This window comes from Argiope bruennichi, chromosome 3 (genome assembly GCF_947563725.1).
Source record: "Argiope bruennichi chromosome 3, qqArgBrue1.1, whole genome shotgun sequence".
In the NCBI taxonomy this organism is placed as follows: Eukaryota; Metazoa; Arthropoda; class Arachnida; order Araneae; family Araneidae; genus Argiope; species Argiope bruennichi.
Genome location: NC_079153.1, coordinates 27,693,321 through 27,713,290, shown reverse-complemented (window position 1 = coordinate 27,713,290; position 19,970 = coordinate 27,693,321). Strand labels below are relative to the sequence as shown.

Here is a 19,970-nt window from a genome sequence, read left to right as displayed (position 1 = left end):
AAAGTAGAGGTGTCACGGCAGTAACTCATCATTTGGGTTGAAAAATTGCAACCGCAATTGCATTGGCAACCTACAACTGGTTCTGCCAATCTTCATATTGCAACATTAATCTGTAACTTGCATCTCGTTTGCTGTGATGCTATTCGGCATATTTAAAAGTTTTCGTTTTTTAAAATTAGTTCTTAATATTTTAATTACTAATTGATAAGAAAGAAATATTACAAAAAAGAAATATATCTTAATCTCTTTAAATTTTAAAACTTGAGAATTTCTGTTATACATTTTCGATTTTAACAATAATAATTCTTATTTAACTTAAAATGATAATAACCAAATTTTGGAATAATAATTTGGATAAAAGATCTTGCTGCTTTTAATCATATTAAGACGGTATGACTAATAACAAAAAAATTACTCTTGAGCTTGTATTTTATATTTAAAGTGTACATCTACTAACTCAAATATGATGGAAAACCTCAAGTTAAAAGTTGAAATATGAAATGACTCAATCGGAGACAAGATTTACTCAGATTTATCAATATGATTGATCTCTAAAGGATTTTAAATTTGGCTTAAGTACAAAATGTGTGGTTCGTCTGGAACCATTGAATATCGCAATAAGGATAACAATTACTTTTAGGACCATATTACACTTTGACAATATTTCTCCTTAATATTGCCTTCCTTGCATTGATTGCTGCTTAAACTCGTACTAAACTGTCAGTCTACCAGTATTCTTGTTTGGTCGGGGCAGCCTGGTTGGTAGAGCGTTGGATTCGCGTCCCTTAGGTCCCGAATCCTATTTTATATGATTTTTGAGAACCAATGACAATAAAGTCATACATTTTTTCTCTCCTTTTCAGCTAAAATTTTAAAACTCCTTTCTGAAAATTAATCTTAATGATAACAATTCAAATTGTACTGTGGCATTTTTAGATTAGGATTTATTTTTGGTTCTGACCCCGGATTGATTAAAAAAAAAAAAAAAAACTTACGGACACTTTTCAATGACTCTGTTTTTTTTTCAATTAAATCGGATTTTTTCAAAAAATAATATAGTTAAAGATATCAGATGTTTTTGTTTGTTATTTCCTTCTATAGAGCACATACTTAAGTGGCATTCGCTCAAATGAAAAAAAAAATATTTTTTGCCTTTCCTTTTTTGAAATTTGCTCTTGATCTAATTAAACTAACATTACTTCTTATGACTCATTGAGTAAATGTTTTTATCTTTTAAGCAAAATATTTTAAACTTTCCCTTCAGGTTAATTTTATTTTATTTAAACGATTTGAATTTTCATTTAAAAGATTTTATAGAAATGAAAGAATCACATTTTAAATCTTCCACACCTCTTTTGTTTTATCTAGTAATAAATTCGAGAACAAATTGGTCAGCCTGTTTTGGGTAACCAACTCAGTAACATAAACCAGTAAAAATTCTATTATTATTTTATTTAAGAGAAAATGTAGAATTCTGTTGAATTTTAAAGAGTTAAAACGAATTTGATCAAAAAGGTAAAAGGTTTCTGTAAAAGATCAAAAACATAAATGATCTGTAACTACAGCATAATTTTGGTTACATTTTAATTATTCAATGAATCAAAAATATAATAAAATAAATTAAAACAGGCTCCAATTGAACAATATATATATATATATATATATATATATATATATATATATATATATATATATATATATATATATATATATATATATATATATTATCTTGTAAGAAAGAAAAAAAAATGTAGAAAGCAAAATGAGGATTACCATTAATTTTAAGAAGACTACATTAAATCATTTTTGGAATCAAGTATATTTTTATGCTATCATCATTAAAAGAAATTACACTACTTAACTGCACAGATTACGTACTCATCTAGTGTATTTCTTATCGATAACAACAATGAGTAACATTCCTTAAAAGAATAAACATTGCGACATAGGAAGAAAGCATTGAGAATATTTTCTTTGTATCAGACATTATCCATGAAATGTAAAGTATATCAAAAATGTAAACACGAAGTATTCTAAATTTTCTATGCATTGTACAATACAAATAAAAAGAAAAATGCTTACAAGATTCGAAATATCGAAACTGAGCCTTGAAAAATATGTTCTTTTGTTAGTAGACCAGACTTTTTCGTTGAATTCTCTTTTCAACATGTTTTCATATTTGGACAATGGAAGACTGGTATTGTATTTTGTTTCGTACATTATTCAATTTATAAAGAATTAAAATATGAACCTTGTTAAACTTCCAACCTATGTAAGGTCATTCATAATCCTTAGTTTCATTTTCGTTAGGAAAAGTTGCAAAACACAATAATTTAAAATATGTCGTTTGGAAAATGTTCAGAAAACCAACTTTTTAAAATGTTAGCTCAGAATGATGTGAAAGGTAATGTATATGTGATAGTGCAATGAATCTTCCCTCAAATAGAAAAAATAGCCATTAGGCATGACCAGAGAGTCCAGAGAGACTAGACTAGACAGACGCCAGGGCTCACAGTTTAAGAGGTTCTTGATCTGAAATTATACTAGCACATAGACACAGATAATGAGCTACATTCCAGTAAAATAAAGTAAGTTTGCCTAGACTAGACAGACGCCAGGGCTCACAGTTTAAGAGGTTCTTGATCTGAAATTATACTAGCACATAGACACAGATAATGAGCTACATTCCAGTAAAATAAAGTAAGTTTGCCTAGACTAGACAGACGCCAGGGCTCACAGTTTAAGAGGTTCTTGATCTGAAATTATGCTAGCACATAGACACAGATAATGAGCTACATTCCAGTAAAATAAAGTAAGTTTGCCTAGACTAGACAGACGCCAGGGCTCACAGTTTAAGAGGTTCTTGATCTGAAATTATACTAGCACATAGACACAGATAATGAGCTACATTCCAGTAAAATAAAGTAAGTTTGCCAGTGTGCTTGTATAAATATGTGACGCCCAAAACATTTAATGTTTGTTTCATAGTATCTTATTATTTCACATTTGGCATCTATAAACAGAAACACTCTATTTTCTTGACACTTAAAAATGCCACCACCTCCGATAAGAAATGCCAAATGTGATATGGTTATTATTTAAAGTATAAAGCATTAGTGTAGTTTAAGTAAACAAATTCACCTTTAAAAAAGAGACATCTGTGGGTTTAAAAAAAGACGTTTTATATTTCTAGTTTAATGGATCATTCCGCATAAATTGTAATGTGGGGGCCATTTAAGTATCGATCTTGATGATCAAAATTTCCAAATATATATATATTTTTTAATCTTGTAAAAAAAATTGCAGAAAGCAAAATGCGGATTACCATTAGAATACATTAAATCGTTTTTGGAATCAACTATATTTTTATGCTGTCATCATTAAAAGAAATCTCGCAACTTAATTGCACATATTACTCATCAAGTGTATTACCTATCGAAAATAACAACAAGTAACATTCCTTAAAATAATAAACATTGTGACAAAGGATGAAAAGAAGCACAGTTTTAAATTTTATTTGTATGCAAATATAGTTTAAATAAGTAAAAAAATAACATTCCGCAGTAATAAATATACCATTGCAGGAAACCTTCAAAAGCGACGATTTCCTTATTTTGGGTAATAATAATTAAAAATAATTCTAATAGTAAAATAATTCTTAATTGTAACATAAAAAATTTGCTTATATGAGTAAATTTAATTATATGAAAAAAATCTTAAAATAAAATCCTAAAATTTAATCAATATTTCATTTGAATTTTGATTAATTTAGGTACAAAGCCTTGGTAAATCATGCGAATGTTCGAAATTAAATTACCCTAAGAATATAAAAAAAAGAAGAGAGAGAGAGAAGAAGAAGAAGAAGGGGAAAAAAAGCCTTCTGAATTTTTTAAAGTTGCGAAGGTCCTATTATTTGCCTATTTGATAATTCGACTCTAAAAACAGTGATATAGTAGCAAAGAAATATTGTTTGTTCTCTAAATGCTTAGATCTCAGATATAACAATCTGAAAATAATACAAACATTTTCAACTGTATATGATACATTAAAAAAATCTATAAATAAAAATATTTTAAGAAATTTTTTAATAATCTACTGTTATTGTTTCCTAAAATTTTTAATATGTCTATTTGATAAAAACAAGGTATTTTTTATTTTGTAATAGATACATGAAAGGAAGGATTATCCGTCAGACAAAATGGATCACGGTATGAAATTTTTTAAAATACATCAGGTTAAATATAATGCTTCCCTCTATTTTCCTTAAATTTAACTATCACCTTATAGTTGAATCATTTACACATAGAGGGCAGCACGAGTGATTCTGTTGGGAACTTATAGTCTAAGTAATACAAGAAACGCAGCAGGTGATAAAACAATTACAGGGCTTTTTTTCTAATTTGTTAATATATTTATACTTTTTAAAAATAAATTAGTGGGAAACGATTAAAGTTGACAGTTTGTATACTTCAGTATTTTGACGTTAGGCAAAAATGAATAAATGCACAATTATTGGCTCAGCAATTTGGAAATTGAAATAATTTATTTTACAAATACATTTCTCAGAACATTAATTATAACCCTTTATTAAATAATATAATATAAATTAACATATTTTTAAAAATATTTTATGCATTCATTATTGGTCATTATTAGCCTGCAACACATCAATTCATCATTCATTACTACTAGATTTAAAAATCCAAAAAGATCAGAAAACAAAACAATGTTAAAAAATTCGAATTATCAGTATCCATATGAGCACATAGGACAATCTATTGTTTCTTTGATCATATCTGCAGCTTTTTCACCAATCATAATTGTTGTAACATGAGTATTTGCAGTTGGTATGATGGGCATGACGGATGCATCCACAACTCTCAGTCCTTTAACTCCTTTAACTCTAAAAGAAAGAGAACATTCATATACATTAATATATAGAAAAGCATTGTTTTTTTGTAAACACGATTTAAAAATCAGTTTGAATTATCAACAAGGTCACAGTGGTCTAGGATGGAGATTTTGTTTTTTAGTAGGAAGATTAGAAAGGGGAATCATGTATTTTTTTGAAGTCCATTTCAAGAAAATGAGTTACAAACATTTATTTTAAGATTTAGGAATTATTATTCGGATAATTTAAAACGATAATTACAACAAAAGTAACCTTAAGAACAAATCTCATAATTATGAACTAAATCAAGGCAATAAGAATAATATCTGACTCAGATTTTCAATGTCCGAACCTCCCCATCACACCAATAGAAGAATGGTTTATCTGCGATGTCACAGATTTACTTATACTATAGAATTTTTAATGTAATCAAGTTTCGAACCAGGAATCCTTCTTTTCTTCATAACTCAGTGAGGTTTAGTCGCAGGCGAATGGAGCTATTTTTTGTTGTTGTTGAAGATAATAATGCGTCTAGAATATTTTATTAAGTAGGACAAGTAAAACTGGTGAATGTATTAAAAATTCAGATTTCATAATTGTTTCAGCAATTCATTTATTGACACCAGTAGCACAAGATATAATACCTTACTTCATTTAAAGAATTTTTCTATTGGAAGTATAATTTTTCATTCGGTTATCCAAGGGTTTGACCAGATTTGTTATTTAGAAACTCCTTTCTTTTTTATTTTGTATCTTCTTTATAAAATGGATAGGGCCACTCTATCCTTCTTTTAGATATCTTCAAAAGTAGGGCAAAGAGATCCCTCTTTTGGATATCTTCAAAAAAAGGATAGAGTGAACGAAATGGTGATTCACGACTCATATCAACTATAATTGATAGCGACAAAGTCTTGAATGCGTACGTTGGGGTTGTCAGAGGGAATATTTTCCAAGAGGAAGTGAAGTGAAGTCTAAGTGATTCATCTAACAAATTATTGAGCTAAACTTTACCGTTTTCAGTTTTTTCCCCCTTGCAATTTCCACTGTGAGTTTCTTCTCATTGTTTGTTCTGACGGAGAATTCTTTCGCAGATTTTTCAACAACTTTTGTATTTCCCAGCTTATCAATAAATTTGTTTCTATTTTTAATCTGAATTGAATCAGCTTGTGTGAAGGTCATGACCTGATCATTCGTTGTTTGTTACATGAGCTCTTTCTCCTGTTATTACCTACTGTTTTGCTCTTTTCTCTTTCCTTGAATGTGCTCTTGTTCGGATTATTAACTTTTTAGGGTATTAAATAATAAATATGGAATGCATTAAAAATCACCTCGTTATTTGAAACGGGAGAAAAAAATGAATTTATTGAATCAATGTGCTGCTAATTACAGTGGTTATCGTCAAAAGCACTCGATTGCTTCGCAAAATCTAATAAAATTTAAATATAATTTATAAATTTATCATAGTTACATATCATGCATTTAAAGAGTGCTTGAACCCCTTGATATAAGCATTTAATTTACTTTCTAATTAGATGACGCATCCTATTTACAACATTTATTATTATTTTATTTCCTATAATAATACATAAATTTGAGATATTTAAATTTTTTTAAAGTCATTTTTGCATTCTGAATTACTTAAAGCTTTCACATTATGTCAGGTCTAAATTAATATTTCAGTATTTGATGCGCTCGTCAGACGCGTCATTGTATGAGAAAGAGTTAAGTATAGAGAAAAACAGTATATAGAAAATAGTATATATCATTAAAAAGAAAAGTTTTGAATTTTAAAATGATGCAATGGCCATTTTTGTGAAATAATAATTTTGGGAGGTATGATGATCTATTTGGTTAGGTAAGTAATAGCGATTACCCATTTGGTGACAGGTTATACATATTTTCATGCTAGATTACACTTTCTGTTTGGCACATAATTTTTTTTCCTTCTGACTAAATAGAATTTTCAATGACACGGCGTTCTCTTTCCAGAGCATTTGTATTACTATTTGGAGCTTCATTAATAATCCCAAATGTTAAACGTTCAATGAAGCAGTCTGAAATGCTCGTATAGCAATTCTTTACATACGAGTGCTGCCATTCGACAGTAAGTAATAAGCAAGATTTCTGTGCAACATGCGTTAGTATCATATTATTACTGAATAAGTTCTTTTGAGAAGCGAGGGACTTTATATTACATTATTTAATGAGAATTATCAGTACATTACATCACATTAATCACATGTTTTATATGGTATTATTCAATAAAAAAAGTTATAATTCATTGTCATTTGTATAATTTTATATCATATTTTAGAGAAAAACTGGTTAGAGAAGCATTTAATGCTAGTAAATGATCATTATAATTATAGAAAATTTCACTTGATGTTCAGAATAAAACCCTGTTAGAATGAAAAAAAAACCCAGTTTACTTACCTTAACTGAGGATCTACAACTGTTGTGGGATCGTCTGGATCTCCCATTTTAGCTGTTCCGACAGCGTGGGGGAATGCAATATTTATAGACTGCGCTATGCATTTAAAGTAGCTGTTATCATCCTTTGAAAATTGTTCACATCCAGGGAAACTGGTTTCTAAAGGCCTGGATCCTATTTTCTGCATAGCTTCGCTTGTCGCTATTATTTGGCAATCCCTCAAACCTATTGTAAAATAAAATACTTCTTTACTTTCTACTTAAAACACAACCATATCTTAAGAAAAAATGTTGAAGCTGTGGTGACTTCGGTAAGGTCTGGAACTTCGGGAATGGGAATCGCTGTGCAAGTGGGTCTAGAGCATATAAAGTCTTTCGGTCTATCACATCAGGTCCTTAATGTGTTCACGTTAAGTCCACATGTGGTGTTTTTCACCTTAAATCCTTAAGCATTACCACTCTAATGCGATACGGAGTGAATGCCAAATCAGGCCTCGTGCACCTCTTCATCTGATACGGTTTAAAATTATGAGGCCAGTGTCAAAATTGTTACTTTAAATTTTACCTCATGCTACTTTAAAGCGGGATTCATTCAAATTAACTAAACAATCAACACATTTTATAGAACGATATTATTAAGCATTTTATCTTTTGATTATTATCTAAGGCCTAGAGTAGCTATTTTTTAAGTTTAATGAAAATAGCAAAAACTTAAAAAAATAGAAAACACAAAAATATTAATAATTGCTATTTTCTTGATTCTTTTATATTTTTTTCATACCTTCATATTTACGAAATTTTAGTTTTCAACTTTAATAATGATTAATTAATTGAGAACTGTATTTCTTTTCTGAAAGCCGATTTGAGGTACAGCATATTTGTTTATGAAATAAACATGAATTAAAATTTTCTTGCTTTCTTTTTAAAGTATTTAAGAATCGATCACATTATCTGTTATAATAGCATAATACACTCATGTCCATAAATTAAAGATAATGCAAGTTCAGGAAGAGAAAGAGTCACAAGCAAAACAAATGTGACTTATTTGTAAAGCCTATTTATTAAACAAAAATTAAAGAGCAAAATAGATGCTATATGTTAGATAACTTCAATAAAAATTGCGATTTTTTGCTTCCTGGAGCAAATTACGAAAAAAAAACTATTTACAAAAACCAATATTATACATAGTTGGTATGATGGTTAATACTTAGTATGTCTCCCAGACGATGCAATACAGTCTCTACAATACCTAGGCATGCTGAGTATCAAATTATCGATCTGATCTTGGGGAATATTACACCACTCATCAAGCAATGCTCTCCGAAGTACCAGTAGACATGTAGGAGGTGGTTGACGCTCTGCAACTCGTCAGCCAAGCATGTCCCACACATGCTCTACTAGATTCAAGTCCGGTGAAAATGCTGGTCAGTCCTTACGAGTGATATCCTCCGATCGAAAGCATTCGTTTGCGATGTTTGCACGGTGGTGAGGACGGGCATTGTCATCCATAAACACGAATTCTGCGCCCATGGCGCTCCGAAACAAACATACGTGTTGTTCCAAAATGACTTCCCGATAGATTTGGCCTGTCATGGTTCCAATGTAAACATGAAGGGCAGTTCTGGAACCCAGAATAATTCCTCCCCAAATGAGCAATCCTTCACCTCCGTAACGGTGTCGTTCAATGATGTTCTCTTGGTGGTAACGGGTACCTGACGCTCTCCATATGAACGTCCGGCGAGAATCAGACTGCAAGCTAAACCTGGACTCGTCGGAAAATATCACACAAGCCAACCATTGAAGTGTCCACAATGCATGCTCTCTACTCCAGGCTAACCGCAGGCGACAGTGAGTTGCAGTAAGTGGAACACATCTGACAGGCCTACGAGAATATATGCCCTAAGCGTCTGTACACGGTCTGCCTTGAAACTGTTGTACCAATGGCTTCCCCCCGGGGGGCACCTCGAAATGAGGATGAGAGGCTTTCGGCATGGTGGTTGGATCTCGCCACCCTGGAGGGTACACTAATAGGTGGGGGATCCGACTCCTCCCATCGATGACGGTACGTACTTCCTTTGGGGAAGGTTGTACCGTGGCCGGAGACGGCCCTTAGGACTCAACCACAGTTCCCGCCAATGTTGCTGTTGCGTCGCTCCGGTCATTCAGTTTTTTATGGTTTAAATCCGTGTGCCTTCGTGGCGGGTCGGAGAGTTAGATGGCTGTACCAATGGCTGAAAAAAGTTGGCGAGACAGGTCTGATGCTGTACTTCATCTGTTACTTTTGGCAGCAACTGCCAAATACCGGTCCTCATTCGTCGTTGTAACACGGTGGCGACCTTGCTGTAACGTCTACTCACATTACCATCATCTTGGAATCGTTGCCAAACCCTGCAGATGACACTCTGGGCGATTCAAAGTTCCTCGGATACTTCCAGCTGGGCACGCCCACATTCCAGATGGCTGATAATTATACCATGTAAAAAAATCATTCAAATGCGTCCTTTGTGTCATAACTATGCGGTTATTGCATTGAAAGGCTTGCGAACAATTTTACTTCTTTGCCTGTATTCCTTATACATTAATCTCTTACATCGTCATTGTGACGTACTATCGGTGTCATCTGGTGGCTTCCTGCAATTTGCATATGATTTTTGAAGATGTATGTAGTCATTTTACGGGTGATATATGTATTTTAGAGTTCGACTTCCGCGTGACTCTGAATTATCCTTAATTTATGGACATGAGTGTAGAGTATGAAAATGCAGTGTTGTCAATCTGTAAGGAAGAATACTAGATCCAGAGCATCAAAATTTGTTAGAAGCATACTCTAAAAGGTGAGAATGTGTATCTTGGAACTATTTTTTTTATTTTAATAAAAAATTATTAAATAAAGATTAAGGTGATTATTAACGTTTATTTTTGATAACTTTAGATTATACAAAAGAGCAAAAATGAATATTTATATCATCTAAAAATTTTAGAAAAAATCTTTTCTGTTATAATAATTTATTACCAATTTAAGTGTCTCTCTCATTAAAAAAAAATAAAGTATTTTAGGCAAATTTTTGCACAGAAAAATAGTTTATAATTGTAATAAAAATTCAAAGCCTTTATAATGTTATCACCTTTATTCTTTCACAACGGAGATATGGTGTTCTTTGCATATTGAGTAAATTTCATTTTACAGCGAGTTTTTTTAAATTTTTATCTTCTTTTTTATTTTTGTAGAAATTACCTATTAGGATCAACTTCAAATATCAGCAATAATAATTTTATTTTTATAATTTTTTTTGCAAATATATAGATCCAGTAAGAAAAATAACTAGGTAAATTGAAGTTAGATATTTTTATATTCATGATCAAGTTCAAATTGCAGGTGAAATGACAGATTTCAGACAGACAGTTGCTTTTCGTAATAAATACAACAATTGTAAGGTTTATAAAATATTATGAGTTGATATTATTTTATAAACCCTACAAAAATTAATATTAAATTTCAAATTCAAAATATAAAATATTAAAAAATAACTTTCTAACAAAACAAACAATATTCAAAAATACTTAAATGACTAATATAAAAAAATTAATCAAAAATACTTAAATTTTAATTTAAAAAACAAAAATATTCAAAAATTCTTAAATTCGAAATAAAAAAATACAAAAATATTCAAAAATACTTAAATTTCAAATACAAAACACAAAAATATTAAAAAATCTTAAGTTTAAAAAAATTAAAGATGCTTATATTTCAAATTCAAACACTAATACTTTGCTACAGGAACCAAAAAGGCCAAGTAATAAATAAACATTTTTATTGAAATATTACTGACGCAGTTAGCTCTACGAACCAGTTGGTAACCAAATATGGCTACTATTTGATAATTGATTTTAATGGATAAGAAAATAAATAAAAAATCGATAAACAGAATGGGAATGATTTTTTTAATAATTTATTAATGAACTCCATATAAAGAAGTATCAATCTTTTTATTTATAATTTAAAAATAATTAAAACAATTAAAATAAATAAATAATCATCTAAATATCGATCAAGAAAATTTCTTCGCCTTTTATGGATTTTTCGATACACATCAACAATATACACATGTTGGGATTTGATTTAAAGAAATGGGTTTCATTTTTTCGTATATCATTAAACAATCGTTTTAAGTCGATTCGTTTAAAGAATAGTCGATTCTTACCTTGAGCAACATCATCCACATCTCTGGTATCTCCGAAATAGTTGGGGTCAATGATAGGACTGTCATAAGGGTCAGCTGTCCTCAATCGAACAATACCACGACTTCTAGGTCGTACAGCACTAGAGACACACAAGTATGATGGTAGACCCTCGTATGGTGAAAAGTATTGCTCATAAATCTATGGATGAAATCAATAAGGAAAATGTTCCGAATTTGAAAAAAAAAAATACACATACATTTGAATTTGTTATTGAATCTGTATTTATAAAATTAATTATTTATCATTATTACTTTGCTGACTTTCTGTTCCAATGACTTTTCTGTCCCGGGAATGCATTGTTGTGCAATTTTAGAACCCACAGACCTCTAAGGACCGTTGTGTGGCACAAATATTTGTTCAGATAAAATAATCAGAAAATCGGGTGCCTGTTTTTTAATAATTAAAAGAATTTTAATGCTCTGATGGAAAGGATTTCATTGTTTCTTGGGATGAATGGGTTTGATGATAGACTGGCTATTCTTATATGCTTGAAAGGGTATGATTATTGACTGGTTATTCTTATATGGTTGAACGGGTTATTCTTATATTTACCATGTTTTTTTTACATAATCGTTCAGTTTGGAAGTAATGTTGAAATAAGCCTACGCAAATCATGATATACATAAAATATTACCGTATTCGACAGACAGAATCAGAGACGTGATAGTAGGCATCAAGAGATTAAAAAAAAATACCATAGAACAATGAACAGTTAGACATATTTAGTCCGTATAAAATAGCAAAGATGAAATTTCTCGTCATTTCCATTTCGATATTGAACTGTGATGGTTTATCTATTGTAATCCTGCTTTATATCATACAAATGTTTTTCTACTGATTATTATTTCTTTTTGCTCTACTCAATGTCATATTCTTCATAAATTTTTCTTTATCTCTAAATGGCACCTTCTATCATCCCTTTGAATTTATCAGTCGATTCGGCAACATTCTGTATATACTACTGTAAAAGACTGGTATCTGAGAAATGTCGACATTCTCCAGTATAAGTCCGAATTCATAGAATCTGTTTGGAGTTCAATTTGTCGACATCCACAGAAGAATATAGACATATTCTTATTACGAGTAGCATATACGGATACATTGCTACCGTGACCCAATAGCTAATTTCTAAACTGTTAAAGATAGACGTATAGTTCCAATAGAAAAAATGCTTTAAATGACTAGAAGAGTTTTATATTATGCTAGCAGTACCCTCACAGCGTTACCCGTGGCATAACATCCAAGAAAACAAATTAGCTTCAAGCTTAAGTCTAGACTCCACCCGATATGACATGAGCATGTCACACAGCATTAAGCAAACATAAAAATATATTTAAAAATCATCAAACGTACTACAAAACAACTTTTATAGCACACATTCAGAAATATTTACACTTTTAAAAAGGTAAAATTATGACATGTTTATAGAGAAAACAATTCAATAAAAATATACAATAGAAAAGCTGTTTTAAAATTTAAAAATATACAAATAAATCATTATACCCACTATGCCACGCCTGTTTATCAACTCTGTATAATTTGATATAAAAATAAAATTCAGCTTCCTTCATAATAATTCTTTGTAAACTATATTGGTGGGTCATCACTTCGCTCCTCATGAGATTCATTTTGTCTCTGTAATTCAATTGCTGTGCAATTTAAAGAGAGCCGATAACTTACAGAGCCTGACTAAGGCAGGGGCATACGGGACAGTTGCCAACGGCCCCCACATCAGAGGGGGCTCCAAATCGAATAGAAAGTTTATTTTAAGTTTCATTCTTTAATGAACTTTTTTAAACAAAATAATAATACATTGTTAAATCCGTCAGTTTTATGTTATCTTTTTCATTAATCCAGCGTATGAACACAAAAAATCTATATTTTGTAAATCCATGGATTTCTAGGGTGGAATTCATCTAAATGTTCGCAATTTTTTGCAAATTTGGAATCAAAAGAATAATTTTTACATAAGATGCGAAATGCGATATGTAAAAAAAACAAAATATGTGATATGACAATTTTCTTATTATATATCTATAATGAGGTGAACATTTTAAATATCTTCATTAAGTTCGGTTCTTCACTGCTGAAGTAGTGAAGCAGGGGGGGGGGGATTTTTTGCTCTGGGCCCGAATTTGGCTAAGTCGGGTGGGTCTTGATAACTTCGCTCAACAGAAGACTCTCATTCCCTAAGTGTAAATATTCTTTCTATGATGTAAACTTACAGAACGTTTGTTTCGCTAACCAACCTTTTCATTATCTCTCAACAAACGAGGCGTTTTGGCATTCAATGTGTTCCGGCCAAGGTTGGATTTCCTTTTTTGGACACAATGCGTTTGAATCACTGTTTCAAATCAAACATAAACAAAGAAATTTATCACATATGCATACCACAGTTCCTGCTATTTGTGCATGTGAAATGTAAGGTTTTCGCACATGCGCGGATAAGTGCAAAACACGGATACAGACATTTTCAGGAGGCTTCATTTTATACTATGTATAGATTATTTGAGTCAATAAATATATTTCTCAAACAGTTTCGAAATCTAAATTTTTATATAGTCTTTCGGCCATTTAATAAAAAATACCGGATGTTATACATTTAATAAAATGTATAACATTTTATATTTTATAAAATATATATATTTAATAAAAAAAAGTTTCATTTCTTTTAGCTTTTTATATTCTTTTGAAATATCCTTCATTTTTGTGAGCGGTTAATTAACTATTTACTTCTGGATATTGGTTTAACTGCTCCTTGAGAGAGAAGGGCAATTCAAATATTTGCAGCTCGTGACTCGGGATATCCACGGATGGAGGATCAGTGTCTCTGGGAAAGAACGCTACACTTGCAAGAAACTGGAGAGAAGACAAGGGACCTAGAGAAAATTCGGTCATTTGAAATCATATGTATTAAAAATTCATCTGTGAACAAATTATTTGTAAGAATTTATTAAAGATATCAGATGTCTTTTATTTCGGAAATACTGAATCTTGGTGATTTAATATATTTGTCATAAGTGCATTTTGTCTATCACACAATTTCTGACCCTAAAAAATTTATTTAAATTTGATCTATATACTGTAAAAGTCATGATTTTTCAATTTATAGAAAATATAAAGAATCCCTCCAACTTTCACCACCGAGCACGAAATTTCAAGATTTCGATGAATCTCCGCAATTAAAATCATCTTTTTAAATACACATTTTTGAAATTATATCTGACTGTGTAAGTGCAGGTGGCGATCTGTCTGCCGTTTGTGAAAACATAACTAAAAAAATATGAAGCTAGAAAGATGAAATTTTGTGTGGGGTTTTACATCAAATGTCCAGAATTTTATCGAGTTTCGAAGGGCATCATTTCCAGAAAGTCTGTTTAAAATACTGAAGACCAAGATAACTACATAACTTAAAAAACTGGATGGATAAAATTTGAACATAAATGTAGTATCTAAAGTGTACATTTCTAATAAAATTCGACAAGGGGTTAACTACCTGTCCGGTTGTACTTTCATATACATATAAAGACGAGAATTAAAAAAAAAACTTAATGTCTTAAATATATGAGATTTGGTGCGTGATTCTATGATTACAATATATGCTCTATGCCAAATCAATCGATCAAAAAATATTTTGTTCTCTGGTACTTGTGTATAAATCGCATCCCAGCGATTAACGATTAAAAAACACTATGAAAATTTCACACTACAAGAATATTTCGTAACTACTGTTGTGGTTAATAAAAGAAGCCAAACCAAACGTCACAAGAAATTTATGAGGAGTTTAAAAATATTAACTGATACAAATTAGAGATATTTGAATTCCTTATCAGAGGAATAGAATATGCTTGAAAAGCACAAATGATTTCGAAAAGCTTCCTCATATGGAACCGAGAACGAATTATAAATTTATGACAATACAAGCGGTTTTAAAATAAACTTTTATTTATAAATTTAAAAGCAATTTTAAAATTTTTTCTCTATTCTCCCATTTTTGTATTTTTGATAAAAAATTTATTCTTATAAAAATAATAAAATTTTAAAATATATAATTATCAAATTAAATAACATGAATTAACAAAAATTTCGCATTGAAAACAAATTTAAGTGGGCTTTTGGATAAAATCATAATTTAGTTTTGACATTATTAAATTAATTATTATATTGAAGAACATTTCAGAGTACATTTTGAAATTCTTACACTGCATGACCAGTTTGAATTTTTATTTTTACTGATATGTAACAAACAAAAAAAAATCCATAAAAGTGTAAAAAATTCTGTTCTACTTTTTCAAACACATCTTTTAAAAAAACTGTAAAATATTGCAATTTTTTTTTTAAAATTTCAAACCTTGTATGAATATTTCACTTGGATGTAAAAAAGTTTGTTCTACTTTTTCAAATACACCTTAAAAAAAAAACTGTAAAATATTGCAATGTTTCTAAAAAATTTCAAACCTTGTATGAATATTTCACTTGGATGTAAGGATATAAGTTTTAAAAAGCATTATAGCAATTTATGCTTTATGACATACGTATTCCTCAAGATATCAGGGACCAATAATATTTTCATGTGTTCTTCAGGATACTGGAAATTAGTATCTCAACTAGCATGAGAATTTTTGGGTCAAGGTAGGTAATTTTAGAGTACAAGTCTAAAATAAATAAATAAAAAAAACATGTCCTGTCAGTTAGGATTCCTCAGGATATCGGAGATCAGGGAGTTTTTGATAAGATGCGTAAGTAGTTAAGAATACAGTAGTTATAATTATAAAATCATTAAAATAAGTTCATGCTCTGTTACTTACGTGTTCCTCAGGATACTGTCAATTATTACCTCAACTCGCATAAGAACTTTAGGATACAAGGTTGATAATTTTGGGGTACAAGATTAAGATAAAAAGAAATACCTGTTCTGTTACTTAAGTATTCCTCAAGATATCCGAGATTAGTGAGTTTTTGCTCAGGTAAAAGGAAAGAAGGATCCAGCAGGTAAGGAAGCATCGAAGCACTGTGATCCTGCAAATTGTTTCCCACAGGTAAGTCTGCAACAACGGGTATCTGGAAAAAATTGAAAACTTGTGAAAGGTTTTCTAAAATGTAATTGATATTATTTCGAAATGTAAAAATGCAGTGAAACGTCACTTCCATATTGTATTTTTTAAAAACAATTTAATCTCTATTGCATCAATTTACTATATATTAAATCCGTCTCTAGTTTTTGTAAAATATTTAGTGCAATAGATTTCCTTTATATTTTGGATTGTAGCTATTCAAAGTGAATTTTATGTTGTGTAGTGTTAAAAATATGTTAGAAAAATTTAAACTGCATATATATATATATATATATATATATATATATATATCAGTTCGTAAACAACTTCTTTCTCTTCATCAATAATGTGAAAGAATTCGATATAAAGTAGAAAGACAAAGGTATATTTATGTTATGAACCATTTTATTCGTAGTTATATAGATGACATTATGAATTTGTATGTTGCCTCTCAGTGCATTTCGGACCATAGTAAGGAAGACTGCTTGCATATAGCCGAATCAATGATTTCCAGGCTTGTAAACAGATTTGGAGATCATTCGGCACTTTTGTGCCAACTTTAATGAAGAAATCGAAGATGCTAGAAATAGCAAGAACCTTAGCGACGGTTCAAACAGGGCATAAATTATAGCGATCTTTCTAGAAACTTCTTTTCCCTATAAACTATAAAAAAACAGTAAGATGTGACAAGTAACTGGCATTTATTGAGTCATGTGTTGACAACTGAGTTCAGCTGAAACGAGCAGTCAGGGTAGAATACCAGATGATTGATATGGGTGAATATATGCACGAAGTCTCTCTCTTGCTTTGTTGCTTGAGTTCAGCTTTTCATTGCAAATGCCATTTTTTGTGTACATAAGCGATGTTTTGTTATTTGTGTGTTTGTATTTTTGTGTGGAATAAAGCGACATCGTTTGTTATTGAACCTATTGGACGTAGAACACTTGAAAAAAAAGATTTGAAATATCACAGCAACTTTAAAGTATAAATAATGAGACAGTTGAAGATAGTACATAAGGTGTGTTTCAATGTTTTAGGGACACCTGTAAAAATGAAAATAAAAGCGTAAATAATAAATGTTTGACATTTATTTCTGAAACAAGTTAGATAAATAACAAAAATAAATATTAATATAATTTAGATTAAACAAATAAAGATTAAACAAATAAATATCAACTTTGAAATAACTAAACAAAAGAGTAGCAAAATGTTGTGTTTCAAATTTTTAGGGACAGTGAAATTAAAAGCTTCAAAACTTCAAATTAAACTTTTTTTACCGTTCAATATTAGCACCATTTTTTCTGATGACATCATATATTCTGTTTGGCATGAAAATATTAGGTTCTGAAGAAGTGTTGGATCCCGAGAATACCAAGCATCCATTATTGCTTGTTGAAGTTGCATTTTCGAATTAAATTGGCGCCCTCCTTCATAAACTATTCTTGCCAAAAGATCCCATAGATTTTCAATGGGGTTTAGATCGGGGCTTCTAGCTGGCCAATCCATAACTTTCACATTGTTATCTCTAAACCACTTTTTTGTTGATTTTGAGCTGTGGATAGATGCATTATCCTGTTGAAAAGTCTGATTTGGACCACATATTTTAGGTCCTGCATTAAGTAAATGTGTTTGTAACATTTCTTGGTATCGATCAGAATCCATTCTTTCATTCACAAATGCCAGTTCGCATGCACCATTGAAGCTAAAAGCTCCCCAAATCATAACAGATCCACCGCCCATTTGCCTTTTGGAGAAAATCTCTGGTTCTTTTCTTAGATCATGCCAGTAATATTTCCAACCTTCTGGCCCATCTAGATTAAACTTCTCCTCGTCGCTGAACATGACATCTATCCACTCATCTTTGAAATGCCTGCATTCCTTTGCCCAGGATAAACGTTGTAATTTGTGTTGTTTGGCAAGTGGTGGTTTGCAAGCCTTTTTCACATATTTCATGTTTTTATTGCTCTTGATTGACTTCCAAACAGTAGTGTAAGAACATCCCAGTTTCAATTCTTTTGTTACTTTTCGTACTGATGATTTTCCATTTACACATTTCTGAATAATTCTCCTGCGGGTACGTGAATCGAGCTTTGGCTTAGGTCCTCGTTTTTGAATGGCAGTTGATTTTCCATTTAACTGCTTCACATAATTTTCCACAGCACGTTTTGAACGTTTTATGAGGGCTGCAATATTTCTCAAAGATTTTTTTTTTGTTGTAATAAGCTTTTATTTGGCCTTTTTCAAGATCTGATAAACATTTACTTTTAGCCATATTTCTTCGGCAAAAAATTAAGTACGAACGTGGACGTTTTCAATATAAGCTTTTTAAGTTATTAAAACAACTGGTAGTAAATGAAAATGAGCAATAATAAAGATTTAACTTGAATTTATATACCATCTCATCTAGCTGTCCCTAAAAATTTGAAACACAAATTTGCCATTTTTTTTCTATTTTCTTCTTTTATTAGCATTGATATTTATTAATTATTCTAGACATTTTTATTATATTTAATTTTTCATGTTTTTTAAAGAAGTTTTTACAGATATTAGGTAAAAATTATTCCGATTTTATGTTTTTATATGGTGTCCCTAAAAATTTGAAACACACTTTAAAACAGAGAGTTGGATAGAATCTGATGGGAGAATTGATATTTAAGAATAAAGGTCTCTTAGAAACTAAAGACGGCTGAAATAAATGAAATTTAAATTGACATAAATTTGTCCAACATTTAGTCAAAAGAATCAAAATTTCACCAGATCTCGTCATATTCAAATTTTAATAATTGATTCCTGTTAATGTAGCAAAAATGTTTTGGAAAGATTGTTATGCCAGTTCTGATTTCATCTGACAATGGTTCAAAGGTACGTTGATCATCCCAAATTTTCCCTCTGGTTGTGTCAAAACGATAAGTAAATACAAATAAAAGCAATTAATCATAATGACTTATTTTTAAATTTATTAAATCAGACAAGGCAGAAAATGATGATTCTGGAAAGTAATATAGATATTACTCTGTAATAAATCCAAGCATTTAGGTCGTGTTTAACATTTTAGTTTTATGTATAAAAAAATAATTAAACCGCGCTTTAAAATACATACAAACAAAAGTTTTTAAGAATAAATTTGGAAGTCTTGATGTTTAATCAAGGAAAAATGAATTGTCTTGTTCTTAATAATCATTTAATTCTATTTTAATTCATAAAGTACTTATCTAGGCAATTTATAAAGAATGTATTGCTAAATTGAAGTAGTAGAATTACTAATTCAACTTAGTTGACAATAAAGAGATCGATATTCCTTTCTAAAGCTAAGTGATGGATATTTTGCGATATATACCATAATTTTTTAACTG

The 19,970-nt window shown here is 30.4% G+C and overlaps 1 protein-coding gene across 1 annotated transcript in view; it reads right to left on the bottom strand.

The window, feature by feature from the left end:
• Positions 1–4,663: 4,663 nt before the first annotated feature.
• LOC129962791 (glucose dehydrogenase [FAD, quinone]-like) overlaps positions 4,664–19,970 on the bottom strand; it is a 36,899-nt gene continuing 21,592 nt past the window's right edge. The window contains exons 8-12 of the mRNA XM_056076785.1: positions 16,474–16,624; positions 14,297–14,442; positions 11,524–11,701; positions 7,325–7,547; positions 4,664–4,903 (exon numbers count right to left, since the gene is read on the bottom strand). Of these exons, the coding sequence (XP_055932760.1) occupies positions 4,747–4,903; positions 7,325–7,547; positions 11,524–11,701; positions 14,297–14,442; positions 16,474–16,624 (855 nt within the window). The 3' untranslated portion in view covers positions 4,664–4,746. The remainder of the gene's footprint in view (positions 4,904–7,324; positions 7,548–11,523; positions 11,702–14,296; positions 14,443–16,473; positions 16,625–19,970) is intronic.